Genomic DNA, 22,889 nt, shown 5'->3' with positions numbered 1-22,889 from the left:
GTTAGGAATATCTGAAATCATAATACTTCAATTTGCATAGGTAGATGGAATTGTATAGGCACTACATTTGTGAGTGTAACTACATGGCTTTACCATGATCTTTGTATAACACCTGTAATGAGGTATTTCTGCAATACTTTTGGGATGTTGTAATGAGTGTCATTTGGAGTTAAGTTGAGATTTTGTTGCTGTTTTTAGCTGAAAACTGTGCATGGCAGTGCATGATGTATGGTGGACACTTTTTAAACCTGCTGATTGGTTTGCTAGTTAATAGGTCATTTTTCAAAGCAGCCATTTTTAAATAACATAGCAGGGTAAGCACAGGTGTTACTACTGACATTCATTCAGTTCTGCTCCATTTCAGTGCAGCAGAGCCTTTACAGTGAACCAGTAGCACTGCAGCAGGACCCTGGCTCTGTTAGACCTGAACACACCTGATCCTTAGTTCCTGTCAGCAGTAACACCTGTGTTCACTCACAGGTGAAAATCATTAGGTCACAGGTCACTAGGTGAAAATACACATGCAAGTTTATACATTTTTCCATGTTGTAACATACTGTGAGTGTCCAGTGCTTCCCATTATGCTGTTAATATGTTGAAATTGTCACTTATTTCCAACTTCTGACATCATTGTGCTCACATTGCAAGTTAATGTGGGGGTAAACATGGATGCCTGAGGGAAGTAATGGCTGGTAACATTAGCTACTAGCTAGTAGCTGGTCACAAGGTGGCTAGTAAAACACAAGAGAGGTGGCAAAAATGCTGTTAAATTCCACATATTGCAATAATTAGAGCAACATATGATTGTATTTCACAGATTGCACATTATGCATTACACAAATTATGCGTTAAAATGTCAACAAATGCTTTTACAACAATTCCATTCTTACCAATACCAATGAAGGCCACCAGGTTTATGTCAGTACTGATGTCAAGTTGGATAAATTAGAGCTCTGTAATTTCCTGTAATTTCCAAGTTTAACACAGGTCAATTCATTTTTCAATACTTGGAGCTCTTTTTTTCCGAATTGTGAGTTGTGTTGAACGCAGCATTAGCTACAACCCAGTTCCTCTTTAAAGACGATTAATGTTTCATCTAAATCTGGATATCTTTTTTCTTCTGCAGTTCTCACATGAACTGTGTCAGCCAGTGTGCTGTTTATATGAGCTAGCAGCTAGTGAACAAAATATAGTTTAAATTAGCCTGCAGTCTTGCATCCAAAGAAGAGTAGTATAATGTGTATTATATAAAACAGCTTTAAGACTTGTTCTGCATTTAAAAAAAAAAAAAAAATCCTCCATGCTTAAATTGAGACAGTTTCTATTCTGTGTAATATTATTATATACAGAATTGAATTAGATGTAGTTATGTAAGGGATAATCCATGAGATGAGATGTGAGATCAGGTAGCTGACTCCATGGAGTGCATTTAAAACAGAGAGAGTCCATACCTGTATCTACACCCACAAGAAAATGTAAGGTCACCTCAGGGGGGCGACATAGAGTGCTAAAACTGGGCTAAAAACAGAAACAAAAGGATAGTGGTCAATGGGACTTTTCCAGAAAATCAGTTCTCTAAATTATCTGTTTTTTTTTTTTTTGTTTGTTTGTTTGTTTGGGTTTTTTTGGGCTGTTTTTGGGGGGCTTTTTTTTGTTAAGAAGATACACATTTTTCTATCTTTTTATTTTATATGACCTGAATTTAACCAGGAAGTCCCTTGAGATTGAAATCTCTTTTCTAAGAGAGCACAACACTTACACTGTGAATAAGATAAAACACAACAGACAGGGAATACAGACATCAAGCACATCCAGCCAATCGGCAGCGAGTGTTCACCCAGATCACGGTCTAAATAATCTCACTTAGTGAGGCTGACATAAGGGCTGAATCACTATTCATGAATTCGCCTCACAGCTGTTGGTTCTTGCTCCAGTTTTGCATGAATTTACTATAAACCATTTATTTAAGTTCATGTAAAACGTTACCAATGAGACTATGTATAAAAATTGCTTTCATCTTTACTAATTTTTACCATTAACTCAAATGGTGAACTTGCCTGAGGTTGAGTTATTATAATAGGTCCCTGGCGGGCACGCATGTGATAGCAGACACGGTCATGTCATACAATGATATGAAAATAAATAAATAAATAAAGCAGTAAGAGATCATTATGCATGTTGGTTTCAGTGGTGTAAAAGTAGCACTGGAGTTTGAGTTTTGTTTGTCAGTTGGATGATCCCACCATCTTCACACCCAAACCCCAAAGGAGACGCTGTCATGGTGGCCAGTGAAGCTGTCTGCTGTATGTTCTTTGTTTTGCAAACATTTGTCATCAAAAATTTCCTGCAAGTGATGGCCCAGGCTGGACCTAAAAATGTCCCAGGCTTTGTGGCTTCTGCCAGTATTGACAGATGGCCAGTCCAGGCCTGGCCTGAGGTAGACTAAGATAAAACTAGAGTACTAATGTCCAGCTGATAGCAAATCTGTTTGATTTCCTGCATGTCTTTTCCCAACTACATTTTAACTGAGAACAATTGGAAATCAATATCTCAAAAAAAAAATATAGGAGATCCAGTCTGTAAAAGCGTTTTGTCAACCAAACACTTTACCTGCTATCCTTTACAAAGCATCAGTTTTTCAAGGTTTGTGCTTGTTATGATTTTGTGAGAGTGGGTGCTAATTTTTTTCAAAAGGATTTTGGAATTAAACTCATCATTTAACCACTGCATGCAAACATTCATATGTTGATATCCTTCATACACATGCACATACATGATGAGTTATGCACAGTAGATGGAACCAAAGAAAACTATAATCTTTTCTAAAATACTGCATGGACAGTATATATATATTTTGAGAAGTATGGTTCAAAAAAGACTTTTTGTCATGGCTTCTGACAGTTAAAAAATATTTGATGACTTGCCAAAGTGGGTGTCTCATCTGAGGTGATCATCACGACTTACTAATAACTGCCCAGTATTCCTCTGTGAAGCAGCAGCCTTATTCACGTCCATGGTCAGCCTTTTGTTTACTTCTAATAGTCAGGCTTCTCCAAAGCCTTACTTACAGCCAGAAAAGTATACTTCTAAATGATTTGCAAAGTCGTTGTTGTTTTGGCATTATTTGGATACAAACGAAAGCAGCAATCATAAGTGAGCTGGTTGTTTTGAGCAAATTCATTCACTATTTTCATAGGACTGCTTGATGGAGTTTTAGCAGACTGAGTATTGATTATCTTTTGAAGTAGTCTACCTTTTGTCCATACTCCACAATATGCCACAGCTGGTTTAATTAAACTATTATTTCTACAGAGATAAACTACATTTTGTTAATCAAAATGATATTTGATGCATCAGGAATTTTGTTTTGTAAAGGGCCACAGAGCTGAAGATCGAAAATGACACAATAAACTGAAGAACAAGTAAACACTCAGCCATTGTTTTATGAGGTGAAGGGAGTTTGGTTTGTTTAATGTCTTAAATCCGCTTTAAACCCGGCTTTGACATCTCAAGTAGATACTTAGCAGGGTTTGCAGTGCATCTTGTATGTGAGATTAATGGAAGCAGAGCCAGGGTGGTGATTCACATGTTAATCCCTTTCCCTTCTCTTGACTAACTTTTAAGGGCCTTGAAGTTGCCTTTGACTTTTTAAATAGATGATGATACGCCGTAGGGCTCTGAGGTGAGCCTCACTTCATGAACAGAGGTGTGTGTGTGTGTGTGTGTATGTGCACAGTGGGAATGCGCGTGTGTTTGGAGAAGTGTGTGGAGGGGTGGACCATCTTTATCCATGTTTCAAGGCCATTCCTTGCCTTCAGGAGTACTGAAATGTATAGCAAACATCATTAGGATCAGGAGGGTAGTCTTTAATTAAAGGGACAGTCCACCCATTTTGAAAAATGTGATATTATTTCACTCCCCCCAGCTGTTCTGTAGGACAGTAGTGGTGCTATCTTCCTCTCATTGTTACTGAGTGCTGGATGCTGTCTGGATGCTCCAAATGCTAACTGTTAGCCTCCTGCCATTGAGGTGGACTTCCTCCAGCTAACATTCTTACAATACTGAATACTGAGTACTCAAATTGTTAAATAAACAAAGACTGAGTTAGATGAAGTGTATCAGACCAAAAAACATTTCTGGTGTTGTTTCAGCTTCCAGTGCTTGTTCTCAGTTATCGTGGCTGACAGGTGCCTGAAAGCGCAGAAGTCCACCTGAATGGCAGGAGGCTAACAGTTAGCATTTGGAGCATCCAGTCAGTGTTACATTTTTCATTTTTCATTACATTTTTGAGTGTTTTTATGGAGATCTGTGTTTCACTCCGGTGTAATGTATATTTTGGAAATGGCATTAACTAATTCTGATTTTGATTCTAATTTAATTCTACAGTTTATACACATGCATACATACATATGTGTCTGTGTGTATGTGTGTGTGTGGGTGTGTGTGTGTGTGTGTGTGTGTGTGTGTGTGTGTGTGTGTGTGTGTGTGTGAATCATATGAATCATACATGAATCATATTTGAATTTCTGATGCAACAATAATGTAAAGATGTTTACAAAATTGTGGTTTTTATCAACTTCAGTATTGGTATCTGCCTTCAAAAACTGATTTTGGTCAAATCCCAGTGATGACTAGGCCTTAATGATAAGGAACATTTTTTCAGGATATGCTCACATGCTATATATATACATCACATCTGCTTTTGCAGTTTTATCCATTAATGTGTAAACATAGTTGCTGAAAAATAGAGCTAATGCAGCATTGTAGCTCAGAGTGTGGTACAGAGAAAACAGCCTGAAGCTAACAGGCTGAAATGCAAATTAACTAAAACACTAAGCAAATGTGACATATTTGAAGATCACTCTGTATAATCACAGCACCACATTCCTAACTTCTTCAAACTGACACCATGAATTGAATTTGAAATTGCTGACTTTATGAATAACCTCTAGTAACATCACACTTGGCATGTTCTTGTTCAAATAAATCAAACTCCCTGATAGCAACATTGGCTCTATTTAATTCAGTGGTCAACTATGAAAGATTTGGCATAATTTGATCCAACATTAGGCAAATAATAGCTATCAATTTTACATCAGATTGTACAAAAGTAGCTAAATTAAGTGAATCATGCAGTCTTAAATAAAGTGGCTCTCTCAGTTGAACTCACTGAGCATTTTAGTATAGTGCTCTCAGTGAATAATAAACTAAGTTGTGGATGATGAATGTTGCAGTTAAAAGTGACTGATATATCGAGAAATAGTGCATTTTTGGCAAAACTAGCCTAGAGAAATGGTCTTGTTGCATTATGGCGTGGTGTTAATGCAGCACTGATGGGCTGCTGGAAGATCAAGGCGAGGAAAATAACAGGCGGTCAGAAAAATAAATACGACTTCATTGTTCAGCAACGCCACCTAACCCTTTGTCAAGGAGCTACAGCGGAGAAATGTAAACCCCGCAAACACGGCAAGCCAGCAACTATGTGCTGTCTCTGTCCATTCAAAGCGAGTGAGGCTTAACTCCGAGCAGCTTGCAATCGAAAGCGACTGCTGGTCGTTTGCAGAGAGGAGTTCAAGAGTTTCACCGCTGAGCCGTGAAATGAAAAGTAGCAGCTGATGTAGCAGCAGACCTGGCTGGGTGGGGGAGGGTCCGCCAAACAGCCCTGGATGCTTTTTGTCAGCGCCGCAGCCCTCCAACTTCACTTTCAGCTCTTGTCAAATCAAAGTGGGCCTATCCGTGATTATAGGCCAGCTGTGCGTTATAGCGCAGTAAACGGTGGTTGAGGAAAATGTCAGTGTATTTATATGCCCTTTGGAGTGTGGCTCAAGGCAAGTGGACCGGTCTACATGAATAAATAACTTCCTTTGCAGCATCGAGTTGAATTGTAATGTGCGGTGTGAGTCTCCTCGCAGGGGCTACTACCGCTGTCCATGGTGCTACTCTCTGCCTCCACTGCTTTCAGCCTCATTCAGCAACCTCATCCCTCCCTCTGCTCACACGGGCTCATTGTCAGTGGACAGTGCTTAAAACTGGAGCTAAGTTCTCCCACTCTGTTGTGGCTCCCAGCGACTTGACAATAAATCCACATACACTGCCATCTCTGCTTCACATCAACTCTCAGATCACATACCGCCGCCGCCCCGCCCGCCTCTGCCCCACGCCCGCCGCTCATTGGCTCCTCGCCGCCGCCGCTGCTGCCACTCAGCGGACATCAGCAAGCCTTCGCAACTCCTGATTGGCTCCGCCCTGCTCCCCCTCGTTCACTAAACAGCAGGAACGGCCAATAACGAGCTTGACTTGTGAGCCTGAAGAAGGTGAAAGGGAAAAAAAAAAAAAAAAAAAAAAAAAAAAGACAGGCTGTATTTTTGTGAACAAATTACCACATGCCCTCTTTGTGCTTGAAGATGCAACTCAAAACTGCGGTATGGCACTGTTGTAATATGGAAGTCAAGTTTATATAACTGGCATCAATCTCTACCTGTCATTAAAAAAAAAATGCTTAAATCTCATATTGTCTTTCAATCTCAGTAAGTTGTCCTACTATGGTTGCTGCTATTTTCACACCTTGTTGATGCTGGAATTCACAGATCACTTCAGTTAAAGGCCAAAGAAGAGCAATGCAGATTATCCTTGTACAAAGTACAGCATGTCTAGTTTTAGTTTAGTCTGTTTACAGCAAATTCAATTTTGTGTTTAGTCCCTGAGTGACAGCTTGGCTTAATCTTAGTTGGTAACCTTTACCAAAATATAAATCAGTTTGGGGAATAGACAGTGATAGCAATTAATATAAAGGCCTGTGTAAACTGTGACCTTCAGTTAGTGAGCGTCATAATATTAAAATAGCTTTTCAGAAAATAATTTATGTGTTTTCCTCCTAATGAAATATTTATATTAATCAAATAAATAAATGAATCAGTTTGCTACAACCAGCCCATATAATATAGACCCTATACCACAGATTTACATTATAAAGATGTATGTCAGCCCTACTAAGGTGGGTATAAGTTGGCATGTGATTACTGTTTACTAGATCTCAGGATAGTGGGAATAATAACACAAGATTTGGTTTACTTTAGTCAAAGTTTCAACAAAACACTATAATGCTGGAAAAGATTAATCAACGTGACTATGAGCTGTAACCCCTTTCGATCATTTACAGTGTAAGGAGCAGCAAGCTACAGAGAGTCTTGTTTAGATCAATACTTTAATATGCAGCTTAATAATGTTGTGAGCCTGTGTGGAGTTGGTGGAGTGTCACCACAGGTGTGAACATATGAGTCTTATTAGAAATAGTCCACAGAGCTGAAGTAGTTGTGACTCCCCCCCGGCTCACTGCGCATGTCAGAGCTGTGGGGGGGTTCTGCTCTCTCTGCTCCATCCGGGAACTTCAGAATTACCATTGACAGCCGAAGCGCAACTTTTCCCCAGGCAAAGTGAAATCAAGCCGCGGACTCGGACAAAATATAGTCCCCCTTATTCAACTTAAAATTATCGAAAGAAAAGCTAGGCCGCGTTTCGGTCGGACGCCTCGACATTTGGCTACATTTGGAGAGGACCTATCCGAGGATTGGGCTCTTTCCGCCGGGTTTGGAGCACTTTTCTGACGGGCGGAAAGTGGGTGATGAGTCCTAGCCTGTAAAAGAAGCGAGAACTTGCTTTGCAGCCTGAGTAGTTCTTCTTTCAATTGTTATTGTCGCTTTAAAAAATCTTTAATTCACTTAAACTTCATCTCGATCGCATCGAAAGTGGGAGAAAAGTGCTTTTCTAGTCGGAACATGGAACTACAAGGCCTGCAAGAGGCGTTGAAAGTAGAAATCCAATGTCATCAGGTAAATGAAACATCGTGTTATTCTACCCTTATTGGTGTTATGAGCAAGTGGGAGCAATAGGGAAAAAATCTGAAGGGATGAAACGTGAGAGGTTAACACTCCGAGGAAATAACTATGCGACATGTAATGTGTCGCTTATATGTCTGGTGGCGACACAACGTACACTTCCAAGTCTGATCAGTGTACTTTTTACAGTACTTTGGTATTGTCGTAGGTCTTTTTCGAGCAACAAGAATTTGGAGTGATAATGCGGTGGTGCTGTGTGGCGATCAGGACGCGACCTGAATATTTATGAGGTGCAAGAAACTGAGTCGCTGTATCACCGCTTTGTTCCTCCCTTACATACTAACTTGAGACACTTTTGTAATTCCCATTTCGCTCTGTCTTCGTTTACAAACTAGTTGCACAGATGAAGCAAGACCCACAGGTAAATGTATATTTCCGAAACATCCTCACGATCAAGGCAGCTGAATAGGGGAGTGTGCGAGAAACTTTATCAGCATAAATCTCTTCTTTGCTTAACATCACTAGCAACCTGCATCTTCAGTTTTGCCCTCATCGTGACTTTGCTGAAAAATCCCATCATATGGTCTGAACTTTCATATTTTGTCGACATGTCAAAATGGTCTTGAGTTCTCTCTTTTTATTTCCCATTTCCACTGACAATGTTTTGTTCAATTGTAGGATGGAGAGCTTAAGAAACAGCTGCACGAAAGACAAACAAGAATAACAGCCCTAAGCGAAAAACAAGTAAGATCCTGTGCATATGTTCGTCTACTAGGCTTTAAGAATTCTTTTGCTATTTCTGTGCCCATTGTAGACTATCCTTTCACCATGTAACTATAACAACGTGGCGGATTCAAAAGTAGCCTCTTGAAATCTTTATTGTGTTTTATACGGCGGTGGAAAGCGGCGAGGTTTGCGATTCTTGCCTCGCTACTCAAAGTTGTGTAACATGAAATGTTGAAAAATTTAGCGTCCATTTTGAGTAGGTCGACATGTTTCTGGAGAGTAGGCTAATAAAGGAGCAGCTCAACTATCCGGTCCTGACTTTTGGAAACAGCAGGGATTAAGTTTTGTCGACTAGACAAAGCGATGATAGCGGAATCGACTGTTTATGAGCCTTTTATAGCCCTAAATAGCCCCGTTTTGTTACTTTATACTTAGTCTGGTGGTATTATTTCTTCTTGGTCACATGACAGCTGCGATGCATTTGATTCGCCCACGATTACGCTTTCACTTTTTACTATCTTATAGCAAACGGTGTCCTATATTAACTTTGGAGCAGCACTAAGTGGTTTAAAGTTAGTTGTGTGCCGGGTGCTTGGATGGAGCTGGTGCAGGTTAGCGGGGACAAGCTCCGTGTAGCGGCGGCAGAGGAGGCGTTCAGCACCGCGGCCAGCTCCTGCACCGCCCCGCCGGTCCCAGCCGACACAGCCACAACTTCCCCACATTATCAAGAAGTATTCAGGAAAAATAGGTCGATATTTAGCCACTCGTTGTCTTTTTATTAGGGGCCTTCTTTTGTCGTCTGCCTGACTTTGATCGATCCCGTTTCCTGTGGAATGCAGTTTCCAGCACTTGGAACAGCGCCTTGATTGTTGCAATTAAACTTGCTGTGTAAAGCCACCACAACACAGCGAATCATCGACGCAGGTCTTTGTGTTGTTGATGTTTTTTGTTCAAATCTCTCTATATATGTGCAGTTTGTCTGGGCAGCTGGGCGCTTATCTAAATGGTTGTTGTTTTTGTTGTTTTGTAAAGCGCTTCAGTTTGGTAGTGGAAGCTTCCATTTTGAGAGAGAAGGGGTGGTTTCTTCCTAACATGGAGAAAAAGTCTGCAGAGTTTCGTGCGGGGGGGATGGGCCCCATTCATGCTTAACATTACCATTTTGATTGCTTTGATGCTGTTTTTGGTGGAGGGGGAGGGGTAGCATGGAGAGACAGAAAGCCCAGTCAGCACTGCACAGCGATGTTTAATCACTACACACAACTGATTCTCTTTCTTTTAGCAGCAAATATGACCTCTACTTTTCCTCTGCACACATGTTCACAATGCCAGCTCCTGAACCGTGACTTTTTTCCTCCTTAGAAACACTCTTTAGGCTATTTGTATACTTTAGATCCAATTCTAGGCCTTCTTGTACCTCTGCACATCTTTGTCCAAATACAGGCATCATTGTCTTTTTGGCTAAAATGAGGCAGGCTATTAGGATATGTGAGAATTTCCAGTGGCAAAATAAACTTGCCATGAACTTCTAGATGCTTTTAGCTTTGAGTGTATCATTTGAAAACCAAAAAAAAAAAAAAAAAAAAAAAAAAGATTTGCTTTAGTAATAATGACTGAGCAAATTCTCCTCATGAGGATAATTTGAAGTTAGGATTAGCTTGGAGGTCATTTCATGGTCATTATTACCAAAATCCTAAACTTGAGTGTAAGCTGTAGATGAAAAGTTTCTTCCTTCAAATAGAGGAGATTCTTTAAAGGTAGAAATGTATAAATAAAGCAAACAATCCTGGCATGTTACTGGTTGAGGGATTACATTTTGATATGAGCTTTGACTGTGTAGCCCAGCTTGTTTTGTTAATATGATCACATTCTAAATCAAGGGATGCAGCAACACAAGGTGTTGTTTTGTGCTGTAAAAGATAGACAAGCGGGATGGAAGAAACTGTTATGTATCAGGAGAAGTGGAGCAGGCTGCCATGCTGATATATGCAGTTGATGGATGCAAATGTAAATGATGAATGATTAAAAAAATACCAATAGCCAGAGGATATGGATGCACCTTCTGAATTATGTCTTTTCAGTTTGACATTGTGTGTCGATTAGAGCAAAATCTTCAGCTTGATGTATAGTGGATATCTTATCCACCTCACAAGTTGACTTCCAGCACCAAGGCCTCACTGGGAAAAAAAAAAGGAAAAAATGCTCTGAATCTGAATTGACTACATCTATCCTTGATAGCTGTTTTTTTGTTACCCTCAAAAATAATGGATTCATTGATTCTTTTTCATTCTGCTCCACTTGCTCTCTGTTGCATCATGGAAGCAGTTTTTACTGTCAGGTAGAGAGAAGTTGTTTTTGTTCCCTTTACCAAGCTCAACACGCTTATGCCCCATTTATTGTTTTTGCAGAAGTATCTTTTTTTTTTGGAAGCAGATCAGCACAAGTCAGTATGTCTGCAGCTGAAAAACCCGAAACAGCCTTACAACGTCTTAAATCATATTATCTGAACTTAAAAGGTCTTGTATGCAGTTAAATACAGCATTTTAATCCTTAAATTCAGAGTTTTTTCCGTGAGAGATTAATCCATTCTTGCAGACCTTTATTCTCATAGGTCTGCAGTTTTAATGTTCCAATTTACTTGTGCTGCAATATCTTCGTGTAACCAACATTAGGTCTTACATTCAACTGGATAAAACTAACCCTAACACAGCTGTATTGAATAGACATCTATACCTGACTCTAGTAAGATTTGCATCCGCAGCAGTAAAGTGTTTTCAAAGGTAGCATCTGTACCCGTGGATACTCAGGCATCTCCCTCATTAACTTTTTCTCTAAAGTTTCACATTGGATGTCTATACAGGGGACTGCTTGTATCATTTATTTATGTGCCTGTGTCTGTGTACTGGAGGTGCTGCTGCTGCTACAGGATTATAGTGGATGGCAGCATAAGGATAGAAAAAAAAAACTTGTTGACTAGCACAGAACATTTTATTCATGATTATTTATGTAGCTTTGCTGTAAGAAATGGAACTAGAGAGGATGGTGGGGGAGGGGGGGTGAAAGGAAAGAGAAAGTACTTACAGAAATGAGATTTACTGGAGAGATATACAAGCACAATGGCAGCACTGTGGGGGAGGAACCGGAGGGGAAAGTTTTGAAAAGGTAACACATTGTTGTGATCGTACAGCTGCAGAGATGAGGTTAGCACGAGTGGAGTATTTCAAGGCTAATGGACAAAAAAGCGCAGGGCAAACAGTGGATTAGTGCTGCTCAGCTCCTGTCAGGAGTGTTTACTGGGAACTGTTTGGTCTGAGGAACGCAGACGCCTGATTGGTGGGAGTTACCTGCGGCACCTCCTGGTATTGGGCCACATGGAGGAAGAGGTGGAACCTGGTGGGGGCCATGGTGCAGAGGCGCATGGACCCTACCCACAATGCCTGTGTGTAGACAAAAAAAGTAAATGCTCTTAATTAGCTGTGTTCTAATGTGTGTGTTTCTGCATGGTTGGAGTCCCAGGACTCGTTCCTCTGCTGTGCCCAAAGGACATGAATGAAACATGTAGGAAAGGCCCAGCCACTTTGTGGTATGTGTAGGATGGTCACTAACAGCAAATGCATATATAACTACAAATATAAGAGCATTTCAATATCTTTTAATACATGTTAGACATGGTTGTTGCCAATTATGTAGAGGAGGCTAAACTATGACCTCCAAACCACCACCAGCGAGTGTGTCAACAACAATCAGGCAATCAATGTATGCATTTCTCCTCAGGTCTGCGTATAGTATGAATTTACCTCATACATTTTGATGCCGGTGTTTGAGTTTAGGTGTATTTACCCTCCACTACATCCCTTGTTACATAATCAAAATTTCCCTTTGCTAAGCTCAACAATTGTAATGAGCGGCCACTGCTCAGAATTAATTTGTCCACTTACAGAAGAACAGTCTTTCATGAGATTCCAAGTTATGGCAAAACAAGATTAGGCCTTAGCTAAGTGTATCAGACAAGCCCGCAGCGGAGTTGATGTGCCGTAAAGAAGTAGTCCAAACATCTGATCTGGAATCAGTATGGTTTCAGACAGGGAGCTTGCCCTGTGGCTGCTTGCCAGTATGGTGGCTCATATGTTCAAAGATAACCCCTCTCCCTCCTGTTTGCATGTGTATATTACCACTTAGAATTTTCATGAATTCCAGTTTTGGTGATTTTTGGGGATTAATTTTAATTGGAGGATCTCACAGTCCTCAGTGAGAATATTCTACAGACCTCGGGCTGATGAAACCCTTTCAAAACCAACTGGATAAACTCAAAACTATATTACTGTTATGCTAAATTCACGGCTGATTTTTGTAATTCCTAAGATGTTTTGGAGAGAGCAGGGTGATGTTCTCACTGCAGCTGACACTGTCTCAATTCAAACCCTCAGTTTTAACCCTCACTTTTGACACAGATCTGATGTTTGGTAACCAGTTGGAAGAAAAAAAAAAAAAAAAAAAAAAAAACCTTGGATCACATGGAATTCCTGTACCGAGGCACTCCATGTGACTTATATTTCTATTCCCAGATTGGAATTTGTCAGTATTGCCAAGTAAATCTTGCATCTTTCACCTGAGATAGTCATCATAATTTTAGCAGGTTGGGAAAAAAAACAATGAAGAGCATCTTGACATCTCAATTTAGTCAAAATTGGGAACTGGAATGTGATCGAACAAAAATGAACACTGTTTTTTTGATATGATCCCTCTGCTAACACATCTTTTAACATCACTACCAGTTTTATTGATATCAGATATGAGGTGCATCCCACGCTAGATATGAGGAGTCATTCAAATGAAGCAGGTATGAACAGAATTCACAATCAGGGACATTTGATCGTGGCCTCAGTGTTTCTGGAGTAGGTATCACCGTTTTCCCTTCAGGCTCGTGGAGCAGGGCTGGAATGTTGTGTTTATGTTGAATAATGCTAAAAGACATCTATAGATTGTCAGCTGCTGCGAAATCCCAAGGGAGTACTGATTCAGCAAAAAGCTTCTTCAGCCTGTTGTACCATCTTCTGTTACTTTTCAAACCATTGGTGACATTAAAGTACCATACCAGTGATTTTGAATGCTTTAACGTCATGATTTCATAGCATGTAACCAAAATCCCTCCATATTCATGTTTGGATTTTAGGTGGAAACACCAGCCTTATAATGCTCTGCTGCTGTGGCTAACAGAGTCATCACCATTCATAAACTATGGAACTGATAATTCACTGTGTGAGGCAAACATTTCCCAGGGGACTGCTTTCCGCTTAATGTTGCCCACTTTCACATCATCAAAACACAGCAGTGTTGCTGCTTTCAGGACACTAATGTGGACAACTTTACTACAGTGATGCAATACTGGTGTAAAGAAAGTCTGAAGAGTCCTAAAGTTCATTTTCATATTGTAGTGGAATGAATAGGGACGAATATTTGGATAAAGGGAAAATGATACTGGACTTCTAAAACATGACTGCTTGCTTTGAGAAAAGATTATCGGACACAAAAAGTATATACATTTTGTAGTTATTACATTTAACATCGAAAACCACTGGGTCCTTTTGAAAGGTGCCATAATATTTACAGAGGGCCATCAGAAGATAATGCTGCCCTCCTTTCACTGATCTACAATAATTTCCTTTGCACATATATTAGTTTCCAGGGGTCAGCTGTTGGCCTGTGCTGCTAAAACTGTATTGTGTCATACATCAGCTTTGCTCAGTAATTGGACATTTGAGAGGGCTGGAAAAGCTGTTGGTCGTCCCCAGTGGGAAGTAGTGATACTGCTCTCTCCACCACCCCTCCCCACCCACCTCGCAGGCCTTCTCCTGCTGTGCCTGGGCTAAAGATTTCAGGGAGGGGTAGCCACATTTGGCAATCTGTTTGTGAGCGGGCAGGTTTCCTCCGAGCGTTCTCCTCTCCGCGGCCGGTGGCGGAGCTCATCGGCTGAAGCAGGAGGTCGTGTGGAGGTCTGCCGAGGCCAAACAGGGGAACTTTCCCAGCACTCCGACCAAACTTGCGCTAATCCCACAACGGCTCATTACAGCCTCCTGCAGGGGCGATTAAACCGGGGGAAGGTTTAGGGATTTCTGCCGGACTAACTCTTGGTTTTACAGAGGAGATTGTTACCATGGGCCAGGCTGTTCCCTCAAGGCACACACACACATCCTTTTTTTTGGTTGTTGTTTTTTGGAGGCTGATAAACACATTTAAACAGTTTGTTCCCATCTCTCCAGAATTCCTCCTTCTTTGTCTCCAAAGATGGAAGAAAACCTAAACACGATAATTGTCATAGTGTCTGTGTTCAGTCTGAAGGCTGTGGCTCTCTCCTCTCTGCGTGGAGGCTGAATAGGTGTCCTCCTGCACTCAGGTGGATTGTGAATTGCCTATAGGCTTTCATGTCTTTCTTTGTTAGCCCTGTGATTGACTGGCGACCTGTCCAGGATGTTTCTCCTCCATCTGGCCAATGAATGCTGGGACGTGCCCCAGCCCCCATCACTTGGGAGAGTAATAAACAGGTGGAGAGAGTGAAAGAATGAAATTATACCTCCGGAATAAAATAGGATCTCCAGCTTCATACCTCACTATATCACCGATGACTGATAGTGCGCAAGTGTTTGTTTGTGTTTGTGTGTGTGTGTTTTGTACTTAACCATGTGCAAACCAGTTTAGATTAGTTTTATTGGAGTTTTGGATGCTTTTCACCTGTGTAAGTGGTGAATTCTGGGTTATGATTCAGATTTAGGACTAAAATTAAAATTAGCATTGGGTATAGGCTTGGTTAAGGGTTACGGTTGAAGGACTACGCCAACCTTTTTTGGGAGTTTGGCCCCATTGTTCACCCGGTGTCTGAAAAGGTGAGAGTAAACAGTTAAAAAGGGTGATTTTTCTTATCTAGTATTATTCATGACACCTATCTTCATCACCCACTATGATGTGAGAGTTCCTAAAGTCACTGTACAGTTTGTTGAGGCTGGTGGAGGACAGCAGGTGCAGCTGCGTCTGTCAATTAAAAGGGGGCGGGAGCAAAAAACAAACAAAAAACAAAAAAAAAAAAAAAACACAAGGCGTGTTCTGATTGGCTCGCTCCAATCTCCAGCTGATTGTTTGATTCAGGAGTAATCAACTGACAGGCCTCTCTCTGGGTAGAAAGGACTTGTTCACACAGTTTTTCATGAAATGTTCGATATTTTAGTTTAGCATCCTTTTAGACATTCTTGTGTAAAGAAAGACCTTCTTCCATTGAAATAGTGAACATCTGGGATGATACTTAGCACTTGCAATTACTTAAAAGCAGACTGTGCAGTTTCAAAGAGGAGGACCCCCCCCCCTCCTGTTATGATGTGGTGAAAAATGATGAATGCCACTCACCACTCAAATGAAGGAGATCAGGTCAACTCTTTCACTGCATCATAACCCAAAGCATAAGAGTATTTCACGACGCTGTTTATGTTTTTGTGCACATCAAAACATTACATATTGAAGACAGGCATTTAGAAGTGTACCATTAATTCTGTGGGTTATTGTCGGTGTGAGCCTGAGGTTTGCTCCTTCCTCAGCCTCCTCCTTAACATCAGTAAACACAGTGGTGTGCCCTCCCATTTCAAACTGCATAGTCTGCCTTTAACACAGCACCGAGTGCTACAGCGTTAGCACCAGACACAGCTACCCACCGCAGACACAGACATGATTTGGATGCCAGTCCTCTCACCAGATATTGGATAAAGTGTCCAACGGGCTACTAAAACATTGGAGTTGTACTTAAAGGTTAGTTTAGGATTAGGATTTGGGTTTAGGAAGATTACAATTAGGATTAGGGTTAGGGATAGGGGAACAAATGTAATCAATAGAAGGCTCATAGGCATAGCAAAAAATGTTAGTTTTTTTTTTTTTTTTTTTGTGTGTGTATGCTAGAAAGGTGCATGTGTTGATATGGCTGTGCTGAGGAGGACAGAGGGCAAATAAAGGGCACCCACAAATCAAAAGTGAGTAGCGGCAGATCCCTGCTAAATCTCAAAGGGCTATAAATCTGTTTCGCTTTTGTCCTCGTGCACTTCAGGCAATGACGAGTCACCTCCCTTGCTTTTTTTCTTTTTTTAAATTGTTTTGTTTTTGTTTTGTTTGCGGATTCCTTTTAATCACTACTGGAAGGCTTGCACGGGTTTAATTAAGAGCAACGTGGCAGGAAACCCTGCTATGACTCTTCCTCAGGGAGGGCAGCACTGCACAGCGTAACGCTCCACTGTCTTGACTGTCTACCAGCTCACTTCCAACTTTGTTACCTTCAGTCGGCCCTAACCCGAGCGGCTGAAGGTGCTGTCATTATCAACAGTGTAAAGGCATTTTCAAGCTGTATGAACGCTTAATTAAAGGTCATTCCTGCTGCAAACTGCGGGCGAAAACACATGCAGGTCTCTATAGGACAAACTGGTCTTTGGACATCCACAGTGTGTCTGCAAGTCCTGAAGACATCCTCAAATTTCCTCGGTCGTATTATCTAACATCAACTCATTAAAAGGTGTTAAATGCAGCCAAATGAAGCAGATTCCGTTTTAAAGCCGCTTTCAGTTTCTCTGTGATGTTATGCATATAAATGTTTAGTTAAAAGTGAAATTGAATTAGTTGAATGCATTTCAAGAGTGAGTCCTCACAGTATGGGACACTGATTGGCTTACAATGCCAGCTTGTCTAGTTCAAATGATGGAAACTTGCTGAGTGGAGGCTTTCCAGTTCCAGCGCTGCAAACTGGCCTGATTGGAAAGATTTCAGTCATTCTTTAGCGAGCAGAGTCGACCAGAAACCAAGTCCAGTTTTGATGTTTTTCACTGGAGTCAGACTAAAACAACCTGGGAAAATGAATGGATTTCTGAAAAGGCAGCAAAAATGTACTCATTAAACATCTCTGTATACAAACTGGAATATTTATGGAAGGAAAATGGGACTTCCTATAATGGGGGCCTGTAGAAGTGGTGCCTTTTTTTTTTTGGATTTGAAATCAACCTAGATTCTTATAGTGTCCTTGTTTTTATTTGATTTTTAGCTGTGAATCTGGCCATATATTGAATTCCTCCCCGTAATACACTGGTCGTAAAAATCTCACATATGATATTATGAAACATGCGGACAGCCTGATTGAGAATGACAGTGTTAAGATCGGGTTTCTGAGATGCAGCAAATTGTGAGAGACTGGTAAACAGGTTGCAAGGCACCTGCTGCAGGCTTAAACTCACTGTGCGCTGGGCTAAACAGGCCAGGTTTGTATCATCCCCGAGTTGTGGATCCATGTGACGGCTCCTTATTACTGTACAGCAAACACTCATTTCCAGGGACTCAGAGAAAAGTGCTGACGTAGCTCTGCTGGCAGGCAGAGGGAGTGGAAAGGCTACAATGAATTAACCCATGTTGACTGCCATGGTGCTCTCTCTCTCTCTCTCTCCCTCTCTCTCTCTCTCTCTCTGACTGTAGCACTCTTTCATCTTTTTTCCAAGAGCAACAGTGTAATGTAAAAAAAGGAGGAGGAGCGGTAAATCCTGACTTTTCTCTAAGGAAGGTCATAATTCATGCTATGCACAAGTTGCTAACATCGATACATAACTCATTCACTGTGTCAGTGGACTGCCAGAACCATGAAATGAAGAAAAATTATGTATATATATTAGTAGATATTCTATCTTCGTTGTTTGGCTCATGAAGCACTATTGTTCGCGCACTCTGAGAATGTTGTAATCCACGCCTTTGCCCTATATTTCTTATCCATACATGTACTTAAAGGGATAGTTCACCCATTTTGAACATTTTTATGTTATGTCACTTCTCCCCCAGCTGTTGTGTAGGACAGTAGTGGTGCTATCTTCCTCTCATTGTTACTGAGTGCTGGATAGTTGCTGGATGCTCCAAATTCTAACTGTTAGCCTCCTGCCACTGAGCTGGACTTCCCCCCAGCTTACAGGGAGCAAATTAATTTTTTTTTTTTTTTTTTTTTTTCAAAATTGAACTATCCCTGTAACATCTTATAATGTTTACATTATTTATTTATTTCTACTAGTCTTACTTGTATTCTACTTTTCTTCACTCTGTCCTTTGCTGCTGCAATTAATCAATATCCCCTCAATTCACTGTTCACTACCTCCATGATAAGCTTATTCTTTTGTCTTGAAACTATTTCCATTATTATTTTGCCTTCATGGCTTAGCTAACATAGCTACATAATCTTGCAGGATGCCAAAACCATTGCAATGAAGGTATGGCTGTTATTCTATAAGCCTTTTGTTTAATTCTCAATAAACAGAACGAACAAAAGGTGAGAACTAAATGTGTGAAAAAGCCTGTAGGAGTGGAGGTGATGAAGTATGGTATGTAATCTGCGTTGTTGTTGTTTTCTTTCTTGTGTTGCTTTGCCGAGGCAAAAGCCTGCTGGAGACGAGGAGGCGGGGCTAAGCCTCTCTGAAGGCTTATTCACTAGCAGTGCTACAAGTCCCTGGAAATACCAGCAAGTACATCAGAGGGAAAAATTGTCATTAAATGTCATCAGCACTTCTGTTCCACAACAGCAAACTCTTTATTTGCCGTGTTTGGAACTGATGTCGAGGGCAGTAATCAAGAGTGTTTTGGTTTGATAAACTTGTTTTTTTAGAGTGAGGCATGAAAGACATAAGTTCATAAAATCCAAAGGAAACACCATCTGGATGAGGCATGTTGTTCCTGCTGCAGAGTCATGAGAGGAACTTCATCTTGTGTGTTAATACATTTCATGTAATGGTTCTTCTTCCCTGTTACATGGACTGTACTTGGTAGAGGCTGAAAGTGAAACATGAGACAGTGGTGCATATGCTTTATATTGCCCAGTGCAGGCTTATGCATTCCTTTTTAATGGAGTATAGAGCGCTGTGGATGGCGCTGACCACACACAGGTAATAAACAGTCATGTGTGCTGCCTCTGTGTCAGCGATGCTGCTGGCACTGTGGCTCAAGTGGTTGTGATGCAGAGTGTAGCCTCTCTTTGCTTATTAACGCTGAGGCCATATTTAATTTAAATAGGAAACTCTGCACAGCCATGAGGCAGATATAAACAGAGGGAAACTCAACTTTTAGGTTTTCCTTTTTGTTTTTGTTTTTTTTCTCCCTACAACATTATTCACCAAAATTCTGATTGGATTGGAGAATAAGTTCATTTGCTAATATTATTAGTCATTTCATATTGTAAATGTTATATTTATCTCCAAACAAACTAGCCATAGTTGTGTAAGTTGTGGCTTGCAATTGGTTTAATGGCTTAAGTCACCCAGTTTAAAGGGATAGTTCAACCATTTTGAAAATTTTTATATTATTTCACTTACCCCCCCAGCTGTTCTGTAGGACAGTAGTGGTGCTATCTTCCTCTCATTGTTACTGAGTGCTGGATACTGGCTGGATGCTCCAAATGCTAACTGTTAGCCTCCTGCCACTGAGCTGGACTTCCCCCCAGCTAACATTCTGAAAAATAATTACTTTAATCCATTGCAACTGCTTAATAAATAAAGTTTGATTTTGATGATGTGTAGCAGCCCAAAATGGTGTAAAAAATGTAAATTTAAAGATAAAAAGCAGAAGTTGGCCATAACATTAATTGCCAGCTTTCCATATGTTGACAACAGGAGAAATACACACATAAACAGTCATTTGAACAAAACTATTGTGTGTGTGTGTGCACTCAGTTGTCATGTGTGTATTATAGTTTGGGAAGGCTACACCTATAAAGTGATGTTAAACCTTTGATGGATTAAGGTGGTTATATTTAAGAATGTTCCCTGGGGGGGTCCGTCCCTTTAAGTCAACATGAAAAACTGTCAAACAGGCAACACCAAAGATATGAAGCATCACGCTGAAGAATCGCTAATGCTAAATGTCAAAACTGTAGGCCTCCATGCTGTCAGTTATTGAAAATGTATGGAATTAGTTTGGGGGATAAAGCTAATGTGAGTAACATAAAGGAGGTGGCTGGTGGTGCTTTGCAGCTGAGGCCCGCTGTTCACTTCCTACTCCAAAATAAATTTAGAAGCTAAGAGAGTAAGAGCACGAGGCAAGAAGAAAGTAAGAGCAGATTTGCAAAGTATTTCAAAGAAAGTTCTATTTGTGAATTCTCTGCTGTCTGCTCCACTGTGTCATGACACAGGCATGAAACGTGCTCGCTGGCTTGGGCTGAGGCAGGCCTTCAAAAACGACATTTCTAATTGAACACGTTGTTCCAGAAGCCACCGCGCGCACCTGAAGAAGCTCTTAATTCCCGCCTTACAAAATAACTTGAAAGCAGCATGACTGCCATCAGCGTATTTTGTAACGTCTCACTGTCTCTCAGATTTTTAGTATGGATACTGTATGATTATAATAGCAGCTATATTCTCAGAAGCAGCGTGACACTGCGTATAGAGGTAGAAAAATGATATGGCCTTGCTTTTAAGATGTGACTTCATTAGCAAAAACCTGGAAACATTTTTTTTTCTGCTCTGACTTGTCAAGGTAGGCAAGGTAAGAATATCCTTCAGCACAGTCAGATTGTCTTGTACTCCCTTCAGGGGATGAGAGAGACATGTACTCAAGGGGCTGCAGAGCTTGGATTATCCTATTCAAAAAGCTGTGAAAATTGCTGTAATAATTCTAAAATTGCCTCCCTGTATCATGCATAAAGCTAGTCCCTCTCATTTGAAGACACATTTTGTTTGTGTTGCGCAGACATAGTGCTGCTGTGGCTGAGTAATTTGCATGTTTTGTTTATGAGAACTATCTGCCCTTTGTGGTGATGATATTTTCAGCAGAAGTCCATATCATTGCTCAATTTCACGCAGACCTGAAGTTAACTGTCACGGTTTCATGCACATCAATGTGTTGTGCTGCCAGTGGACACTACCTTATTTTCTCTTGCACTGAAATATCATCCATGCACTTTTGTACTGAAGGGAAAATAGTTGCAGTCAATTATATTGGCAAATTTGATATTTACAAAGTTCATTCAGATCTTGTTGACATGGCTGACTGTAGACTATGGAAGCAGTGTTTAATATCATGGATATAGATGCTGATATTTATTGAAGTGTAAAGTTCACAGGTTTCCCTGAGATAACTGAGCGACTGGTTGAGATGCTAGGAGAGAATTCTAACAAACTCCAAACCACCAGACCTTGTTATTTTTTTAATTTCTATTTAATTTAAATTTATTTTTTAAAATTACAATTAATGCACAATCTGCATTAATGCACATACCTTTTTTTAAAAATAAATTTTGTACATTGTACAATAAGTTGATCATGTTTTTAAATAAAAATCCAGTCAGAGAAAAAGGTTACCGCTTTGTAGTGATATGTACTGTCGCTCTGTGGATATATTGACAAACTCGGAGCTTTCAGATCTGTTCGCCATTCCGTCTTGGAGTTCCGACTTACCTGGTGCTTCTTTGCACTTTTCCATGTAGTCAGTTGGATTTACCTTAGCTCTGAGTTGCAGGGAAAACATATCACTGGACATAATGCATGCTAAAGTGTCAGTGCTGGAGCAGGACGATCTTCCAGGGACAAAGGGACACAAAATCACTGAACTGAGAAACAGACAGCTGACCCAAAAACCTGGCGTACTCCTTCAAAGTGTGTGTGTTAAGATAGAGAGAAATTTTAACATGTGTACATATCTAAACTGCTACATATGGCAGCCATTATGAAGGCAGTGCATTTCTTGTGTCAGGTATGAATGGCTACAGTCTGGCCCGCTGCACACCCAATGTAATTATGAGCGAGAGGGACAAAGGCTGTAGTGATTCGTTTCTCTATGGAGCCTTGATGGGTTCAGTCTGCTTCATTCAGAGGCCTCACCCTTAATGAACTTCCTCAAGTTTTCTCACCCCCGTATCGTAGCAACACGTTTTATCACAGTCCAGTCACCTGTGCCTGCGCTGTGTGTGTGTGTGTATGTGTGTGTTCCTGTACTTCTGTCTTTATGAAAAGCGGCTGAAGTCTTTTGGACCTTCAGAGTGAGGACATTTTGGCCGATTCCTCACGCTGAATGGCCTGGAGTAGCTTTAGAATTTGGAGCGGGGTAGAAACAAAGGAAAGCCACACACTCCAACTCCTTTATCGAGGTTCATTTTAAACAGCCAGCGTTTTGGGCAGGGCCGTCGTCAGGCTTTCAAAGACACAGGAGAAGCACACATGGATTTAAAGGACTGATGCATCGCCTGATGCTTCAGAAATAATTAGGTGCAGGTATAGCCTTTAGGTCACAGGTTAAACAAACATTTCATCAGTTCCATTGGTGCGTCATTGTCACCTACGTAGGTCCAGA

The 22,889-nt window shown here is 40.7% G+C and overlaps 1 protein-coding gene across 1 annotated transcript in view; it reads left to right on the top strand.

Moving 5' to 3' along the window:
• The first annotated feature begins 7,656 nt into the window (after positions 1-7,656).
• Positions 7,657-22,889, top strand: part of phf21b (PHD finger protein 21B) — a 109,963-nt gene continuing 94,730 nt past the window's right edge. Inside the window, exon 1 of the mRNA XM_030045942.1 lies at positions 7,657-7,829. Within this exon, the coding sequence (XP_029901802.1) occupies positions 7,776-7,829 (54 nt within the window). The 5' untranslated portion in view covers positions 7,657-7,775. The remainder of the gene's footprint in view (positions 7,830-22,889) is intronic.

The sequence above is a fragment of the Myripristis murdjan genome, chromosome 23, assembly GCF_902150065.1.
Source record: "Myripristis murdjan chromosome 23, fMyrMur1.1, whole genome shotgun sequence".
In the NCBI taxonomy this organism is placed as follows: Eukaryota; Metazoa; Chordata; class Actinopteri; order Holocentriformes; family Holocentridae; genus Myripristis; species Myripristis murdjan.
Note: the sequence above shows the minus strand (reverse complement) of the source record. Positions and strands in the feature narration are given on the sequence as shown.